Genomic DNA, 9,234 nt, shown 5'->3' with positions numbered 1-9,234 from the left:
ATGAAAAGTATAGTGCAATGTTTGGCACATAAGGGACCATTAAGGATTACCTGGCATTACTGTTGGTTTTGCCATCGCATTGTTATTGTTGTTGTTTTGTCATCATTGCACACAGTAGACTCACAGTGTGTCATCAAAGGGTATCATTTCAATCTCTGCCCTCAACAGCTTCATGCGACCTATCCCAGGATGACGTTGAGATTTAACGCAAAGGAAATTGTGAATACGGTATTTTCAGGAAGAGAAACTATGACCTGAAACCACTAATAGATTGGCTGAGTAACTCTACATTTTGTGTTCCCTATGAAGTAAATTCACTTTCCTTTTAAACCTTCTTCAATTTTAGAAATGTGGATTCCATGAAATACATGTTAAGACCTAAAGGAAAAAATTCATAACCAAAAACTTAATTGCCAAACTCATCTTTCTCAAAGCAATACTTCACTTGGCTAGTTCTTTTTTTTTCTGTAAATGTGTCTTTTGAGTTTAAAAAAAGTAAAGTAAAATGATTTCTACACTAGAATAAGTCCCTGAGTCTAATGTCAGATGTAGACTTTTCTCCGTACAACACTTCCCTAGAGGAACAAATCTATTTTGCAACTATGAACAATCAATGGGTCACTGTCTAAACTCTTACAGAAAACACGTTCACAAACCCACCCCAGAAATGAAAATCCCTACAAAATCTTTAAAGTAGATCTCAAAAATTATGAAAGAGCAAATACACAGTTTGAATTCAGTAGTTTTGCAAGGAAAAAATAAACAAAATAATCTCTTGATCATGCTCAGCTCTCTCAATTTATAGGAATGAAGCTAAAACTGTTTAAGCTTCTTGTTTAATTCTTCATAAAGACAACTTAATCATTCAACTAAGTAATTGAGGCTGGGCACAGTTATCATTTTTAATATTCTAAAATGTCAAATTATTAATATCAATGGAAAATTTCCCATCATGCATACTGAAGTACTGATTGAATCATGAGTAGTCTCTTTCTTTGGGAAGATCTATATTGGAATCGGAATTAAAATCAGAAGGTAGGGCAGCAACGATTGAAAATCATAAAATTAGAATAAAATTAAAAGTAACTAAAATAACTTGAGATACATTATCCCTCCTAAAGATAAAACAAACACTAATACTATGTGGTAGTACTTCTTTTGCTATTGTTTAAATTGTTTTTAAATTTTAACAGTTTTATTGGCATATAATACAATTAAATAGTTTGTGTTTTAAAAGAGCTATGTAGGTATATTAAAAAGTTATGTAATCATCACCACAATAAATTTTGGATTATTGTTTTATTTTTTGTACTGGTTATTACTAACTTCCATATTATTAGCTCTCCATTTCCTATTAACCTCCCCTACCATAACCCCAAGAAACTATTAATCCAGCTACTGTTTGTATAGATTTATTTACCCTGGATTTCATATAAGGAAAATTCATCCCATTTTAAAAATCATTTTATTGGGGGCTGGTACAGTTCTTATCACAATCCATACAACCACCCATTGTGTCAAACACATTTGCACATTTGTTGCCATCATCATTCTCAAAACGTTTTCTTTCTACTTGAGATCTTGATATCAGCTCTTCATTATTTGAAGGAAAAAAAATACCGTAAAAGAACATAGAAAACCCTCAGTTGAAAAAGCAACAGAAAATAATTTTAAAAACTAGCACAAATTTAAAATTATTTAAAGGGGATAGCAATGTATAACATGATAAAATTTATCCTAACTACATCCGCATTAGTTCACTTTCCAGTGCACTCAGCAAAATACTAAGGCTATTTACATTGCTGGTCAACTGTCAGAAGGGGTTTACCAGAGGCCTAATCCACATGGAGACACTGCAAATGGACTTGGGGCTTTCACAGTCATGCAGAGCCTCCTGCAAACTGGTTACTTAGACTATAAACTCTAATACTTCTCCAGTATTGGAGTTTGTTATTTACAACCCTTGGATCACACAGGCGTGTGTGCTTCATTTGGAAGGACTTAGATGTCACCTCACTTAGACAACGGCTTGTTTTCAGTTAATCCTTTAAGACCTCAGACACATTTCTAACTAATAGCTGTGGACCATCTGACTTCTTGACCACACTTTGCTATAGTATGCATAGCTTCAGTTATCTCATCATGAGGGCAAGTAATGAGAAAGGTCACATCCTAAGAACTAATTGTTCTTAGAGCAGGACTACCATTAAAGGTGAGCTCAAAATCCATTCATCTATCTGTTGTTTATACAGGTTCCTGGTCCACTTTAGAAACATTGTTATTGGCGGAACTATCTTACTGATGCTTACGGCTCCAGGATTCTTTCGTCCTCCTTTGCCTCCAACTAAATTCTGTGTGCCACCATGTAGATTCCTCAATTCCTTTCTTTTCTTTTAACGTTGCCTTGCAGCAGTTTCCTTAAAATTGTTATTTGATTCTTGAGCACCCTGTCACATCAACTCTATCAGACCCGCGGATATAGGAACCAATAACGTCAATCTAGTTGCCTCATCGACTGGTTATTATGCAAAACAACAGTTGAAACTCATTCCTTGGGTGTTTCCAAAATATCTTTACATTTATTTTTTCTTTCAATACTCACCAAAATGCAAGGAGCTTGTTAGTGGAATGTATTTTACAACGAAGGTCATTCAGATTGAGGGTCACATTAGCTGTCTTTAATTTGTGGTGTCATGAAGGCAAGTTAGGTCTTCCTGTGCAAGATTTCTCATGCAATGTCATCTTCACATTACTGTACACCAACTTCTATGAAAGGGTGATCAATGCATAATCATGGTTTATGAATTTTATAGCTCAGTCTTTCTTACCACTTTTTAGTTATAGATCAAACAAACTGAAGATAATGGCACTAATTAACGAGAGTCACCCTGAAGAATTCCTTTTACTAGGCTTTGATGACCACCCTTGGCTGGAGCTTCCTCTCTTTGTTGTTCTTCTGATAACATACCCAATGGCCATGCTGGGAAACATCGCCATCATTCTGGTGTCCACGTTAGATTCCAGGCTCCACAGCCCCATGTATTTCTTCCTCATGAACCTCTCCTTTCTGGACATGTGTTACACCACAAGCATTGTTCCTCACATGCTGGTGAACCTGGGAAGCGCTAAGAAGACAATCAGCTACATGGGCTGTGTGGTTCAGCTGTATTTCTTCCACACGATGGGTGGCACAGAATGTCTGCTCTTGGCTCTTATGTCTTTTGATCGCTATGTGGCCATCTGCAGGCCCCTCCACTACAGCCTCATCATGAACCAGCGAATCTGTATCCTATTAGTATCCATTGTGTGGTTGAGTGGAATAACCTATGCTGTCTCAGAGGCCACTGTTACTTTACAGTTGCCACTCTGTGGTCACAACACACTGGATCACTTGGTGTGTGAGATTCCTGTTCTGATAAAGTCGGCCTGTGGAGAAAAGAGTGCAAATGAGCTCACACTCTCTGTGGTGTGCATTTTTATGTTAGCTGTTCCACTCAGCTTAATTCTTGCTTCTTATGCTTGTATTGGACATGCTGTGTTGAAGATGAAATCTGAGGGAAGGAAAAAGGCATTTGGGACATGCTCTTCCCATCTCCTTGTAGTTTTCTTGTTTTATGGCCCAGCCATTAGCATGTATCTTCAGCCTCCCTCCTCCATCACAAGAGACCAGCCCAAGTTCATGGCCCTCTTCTATGGGGTGGTGACTCCTACACTCAACCCCTTCATCTACACCCTTAGAAACAAGGATGTGAAAGGCGCATTGGTTCACCTGATGAGGAGAATTTCCAATTCCACGTGAAAAATTGTAAACATCAAATGAAGTTATATAATGAGTAGATTAGGTCTGTGTACTATTTTCTTCAATAAATCAGTGTTGTCTCATAATTCACACAATTTCTTGTTAGATGGTGTTCTTACAAAATGTGTCATGCTTCTGATGTTTATTTTAAGTGTAACCATATATATTTAAAAGGAAGTTTCCTCAAGAGTGTGTCCTTTGTAAGTAGAAACTGTGAGAAAGCTTGCTTGCCTTTTGCTATGTCTAGATCCTGCATTTCACTTGTCAATCTCCAGTTCCTTGGACTTGAGCAAACAGCCTATCACACTGTATGCCAACTATATAAAAAAGCATCACTTGTTTTACTTCTCTAGAGAACTCAATCTAAAATGTATATGTATTTACCATTTCAACATTTTTAGTTGACATGAATTGCATTCATCATGTTATGTAACCATCCCACCATACATTACTAATTTTCATTGCTCTTAACAGAAACTGCATCCCAAAATTGATCCTCTCTTCCCATTTTCTTTTACCCTAGTAGTCACTACTGTACTTTAGTCTCTATGCATGTGCTATTGTAGATATATGATCTAGGTAGGCTCCTAAATACCTGTCATTTGTTACAAGGAATGGACAAGCCAGTCAGGGGACAGTAAAGCACCAAGGAAAAACAACATGCCTCTATTTCTTTAACGCTTCCTCCCCTCACTGTAATGACCCCAATTCTACCTTACAAATGTGGCTAGACCAGAGCATTTACACTGGTACAGATAAGAAAAACAGGAGCTTAAGTGGAGAGCAAATGCTTTGAGAATGATGAGGGCAATTAATATATAAAAGTGATTTACACAATTGATGCATGTATGGATTGTGAGAAGGGTTGCATGAGCCCCTAATAAAATGATTTTTAAAAAAGAACTGGAAATATAGAGAATCCAGGACAGATAAACCACTCAGAGCCAATAATAAAAGTAGTGATAATATCAGGGTAGGGGGAAGGTGGGGGGAGAAATGGGGGACCAATCACAATGATCGATGTGTAACTCCCCACCCACAAGGGAACAAACAATAGAAAAGTGGGTGAAAGGAGACAGCAGTCAATGTAAGATATGAAAATAGTAATAATTTATAAATTATCAAGGGTTTATGAGGGAGGGAGGGAAAACATGAAAAGGTGATACCAAGGGCTCAAGCAGAAAGAAAATATTTTGAAAAGGATGATGACATATGTACAATGAATGTGAGATTTGTTGTAAGTGCTTAAAGAGCCCTCAAAGAAATTATTTTTAAAAAATTTTTTTTCTTGCATGTGAAATATATATCCTTTTGTGGTTGACTTATTGCACTCAGCAAAATAGCTTCAAAAGTCATCTATTAGTAAGGTGTATCAAAATTTCATCTCTCACTGTGGGTGAATAATATGCCATTATATAAAGGCAACACTTTCTTAAAATTCATTCATTTGTTGATAGGTACTCAGATTGTTTCCACTTTTTAGCTGTTGTGAATAGTGTTGCAATGAGTACTCATGTACAGGTATCTGCTTTCTTGATTTCATTTCTTTTGGATGTTTACCAGAGTGGAATTGTGGAGTCATATGATAATGTGTTTATTTTTTAATAATATTTTAGCCAAGACTGATACTTAGCTAATATGTACTAATTCTGTTTATGAAAATATATTCAAATAATTTGGGTCCATAGTGTAATATGTATTATTTTATGTAGTGTCATATATGCTTATAATACAGAGATATCAAATCCCTGTGTGTATGGTACAACATAAACATTTCAGCCAAGTGCAAACAAACCTAAAATTGACAAGCAACTTCATAAGCAACTACTTTGTTTTAAACAGCTGATTTACTGTGTTAGGGTGTGACATCAACTTTAGTTTCTCTATGTTAGACATCTTGACTGTGCAGCACTGATTTGGAACCATAGAACATACTGATACAATGTGACCTAAATATGTCCAATAGGTTTATATTTTGAGAGACCCAACGGACTAAAGTACATAAAAACCCTAGGTTTTTGTCTTAAAAAAAGAGAGCAATATAGTAGTGTAATGACTTTCCTTCAGCTAAGTCTCTGACCACACCCAAGACTGGGATGCCTGAAGTTATCTCAAACCTTATGCCTTAAGGATGAGGGACTTCTTTCCAAGACACTCATTAAAGGTAAATTATGGAAGATTTGGACTTCAATTATTAGATTCACTTTACCCTGATTCTCCTTCTGAATGAATGTCTTGGGGTCATACCTATGTGTGGTGTCTTGATTACCATGTGAATAAACTAAATTAGTTGATTATGGCAAATCTGAGCATTTTTTCAATTTGTAATAAAATCCCAAGGCACTTTATTTCATGTGTATCCCCGAAATACAGTTTGGAATTAAATTTCACTCCATTAACTAGTCTGAAAATCATTGTTTTCAAACAGGTGTGTTAGCTCAGTTTTTTTTTTTTTTTTGGTCTGTAATTTGGTATTTTAGTAGTATGTATTTATAAATACATGAATACAGAAGTGTCATATGTTCATTCATTTATCATAAAAGTCTATTAAAATCTTTCACTATGTGGTTAGTATCTTTCTAAATTTGATATTATTATAGTACTGGGGACATTAGAACTTTTGTGATTACTTTTGTAGGAATGCTTTGTATATTAATTCTCTATTATGAGCACTATTGAAATTAATGAATAGTCATTTTTTCCCACTATTACCCTGAATTCATTTCAAAATTACTTCCATTTAAGGTTGCTAAATACTCAATTAGTGACATTTCATGTACACGCTCCTCTTTGTCCTGCATAACAGCCTTCTTCTGTTCTTACAAATATTTATCTGTGGCCTGGGAGGTATAAAACATGTCGCATATATCACTTAGTCCTTATAGCAAATATCCATAGACATGAATATATTTACTCACTCTATCCTTCCTTAAAAATATTTTTTCACCTCATAATATAGATGAACCTGGGGGATATCAAGCTAAGTGAAATTAGTCAATAACAAGAGGACATATATTGTATGAGATCAATATAAAGAGTCCAAAAACAATGTCTTCACTTTAAAAGAAACATGCTTTGAAGGTTACCTGGTGTGGAAGAACAAGGCAAAGGAAATCATTAACTTGAGCAATGGTTCTCAAATTGTGGGTCGCAACCCCTTTGGTGGCCGCCCAGTTCATAGCAGTAACAAAATTACAGTTATGAAGTAGCAGGTAAAATAATTTAATGGTTGGGCGTTCACCAAAACATGAGGAATTGTATTAAAGGACAGCACTAGGGAAGTTGAGAACCACTGAGATAAAGGATAGATGTATATGAACTTGGTTGAAAGGTCAGGTAACAAATTAACTAATTCATTCATTAAATGGTCTTGGCTGTTTAAAAAATGTGTATTCTGTTGTTATTGAGACTAGACACAGTAAACCACATCAATCCAATAGTTTCTCTGTGTACAATTCAGTGACCTTGATTTCATTCTTCAAGTTCTGCTACCATTCTCAGGCTTCCTTTTTAAGGTGTCCCCCCCCCACCATTAGCAAAAATGTACTGCCTTCTAAGGTTCCTATGTAAGGAAGAGCCTCCTGAAAATTCATCAGTCAGTCTACGGGGAAAGGGTGAGAAGTTCTAACCAACAGAAGAGCTAAAGTGGCAGCTTCTCAGTGACTGACTGCCCACCAAAGAGCTCCTCCTAGCATCCTCGGAGCCTCTGCTCTGTCAAACTAGGCGAGAAAGAGGTAGACTGCTAACTTGTTCTTCTATATCCTGTGGGTAGACACAGGAAATCTAATCTAAGCCACCACTAAAGACAGTGGCACCTGTCTATAAGCATGCATTGGAGGGCAGGCATGCCCTGAGTGAAAGTGAGCTTGACAGAGCTGTGCAAGGGAAATTACTCAAGTAGAAACTGAGATATGCTGCTAGCTTCCCTATCGCCATGCCAACCCTCATCCCCAGGAATGAAGGAGAAGTCCACCTTATTTGCTGGAGATTCTTGACACATTAATTTGACATCTAACTTGGTAAACAGGCAAACATCAACTCTGCATTGGCAGAAGAATGAACTGGAGTTTGAGGCATTTTCTGCTTTCTCCCTTCACAACTACTGCAGAGGTGACTTCCATCACTGCACTACATTGTGTGATAACCCACAGAGGGGCATCGCCAGACTAGGGCCTTGACAGAACAAGCAAATGTCTCTGACTTTGGGATTTGGTGTGTTTCAGGATTTTGGAATATTGATGTTTTTGTTTTGTTTTACTTTTGTTTGCTTGCTTGGTTTTTCTTTCTGGTGGTGTGTATATAATTTTGGGAGAGGTGATTTATTAAATGCATTATTGAAGTGTGCCTTGGTTTTGTTTTCTTCTGTCTGTCACCAGTCCCTATTGAGATTCCACAATGCAGTCATGCCCAAAACTTCAACAGCTACAAATAATGGGCATGGAATAGTATCTGCTCCACTGCCATCAGAACAGGGAACATAAAAGCTATACTATATCTTGGAATCAGCCAACAATCTCAATACATCAGAAGAGGGGGGGGGAAACCAACTAAAGGGATATAAGCAAGTGATGAAAACATAGATCCAGTAGATTGTTCTGAAGAAGAAATTGGGTTGGAATTACCCATGAGGGGGTTCAGACAAAATTACATTCAGCTGCTTTCAGCAGATGCAGGAAAAGATTAAGGCAGTTACAGAATAGAAAAAAAGAAATGATAGAATAACCTATCTGACTAAACAAATGAAAAAAATTAGAAATCATATTACAATGCCAAATAGAAATCCAGAATATAAATAAAATCTATTAGAACTATTTCAACATATTGAAAGAACAAAGCTATAGAATTGAAATAATATAAGCCCAAGTTTAGTGGACTTGAAGATATATCCCTCAAGACCAAGCTACTAGGAGAAAAATCTACAAAAAGAACCCAAAAAATCTGAAGAAAGCCTAAGAATAATGTGGTAGATTATTGAGATGTAGTTAATTATTATGAGCCTGTTAGCCAAAATCCCTTTTGTGATATATTGTTTATTCAGGCCTCTATGCTTATGGTTATAATCCCATTTTGGAGAGAGTTCTCTGCTATGTGAATAAAGAAGATTAAGCTGGGATTAAATTTCTACTTTAGTAAAGATTGTGAACGAGGCCACCACCCTTTCCTTGGGGTATGATCTGCTTAAAGACAAAAATCACGCATAAAAATCTAAAGTAATTTATAACAATAAGATCGCTTTATCTGAACAGAGAATCAACAAGAGCAGACAGCAACCTGAGATCAACATACAAGACACCACGATTGAGAAATCGATTACCTCATTCAATAGAGTGAAAAAATGCTTACAAGACTGAAGATAGGGAGCCAGAGACAACATTCCACAATTAATTTATTGAGGGATAGGGTAGAGATGAAACAGTCAAACAGAAAAGCCAAAA

General features: G+C 36.4%; 1 protein-coding gene across 1 annotated transcript; it reads left to right on the top strand.

Moving 5' to 3' along the window:
• Positions 1–2,863: 2,863 nt before the first annotated feature.
• Positions 2,864–3,799, top strand: LOC142441174 (olfactory receptor 2B11-like). Its single transcript, XM_075543233.1, has one exon. It carries the CDS (start codon positions 2,864–2,866, stop codon positions 3,797–3,799), a length of 936 nt encoding a protein of 311 aa, XP_075399348.1.
• The last annotated feature ends 5,435 nt before the right edge of the window (positions 3,800–9,234 follow it).

Source organism: Tenrec ecaudatus, chromosome 1, assembly GCF_050624435.1.
Source record: "Tenrec ecaudatus isolate mTenEca1 chromosome 1, mTenEca1.hap1, whole genome shotgun sequence".
NCBI classification, from domain to species: domain Eukaryota; kingdom Metazoa; phylum Chordata; class Mammalia; order Afrosoricida; family Tenrecidae; genus Tenrec; species Tenrec ecaudatus.
Note: the sequence above shows the minus strand (reverse complement) of the source record. Positions and strands in the feature narration are given on the sequence as shown.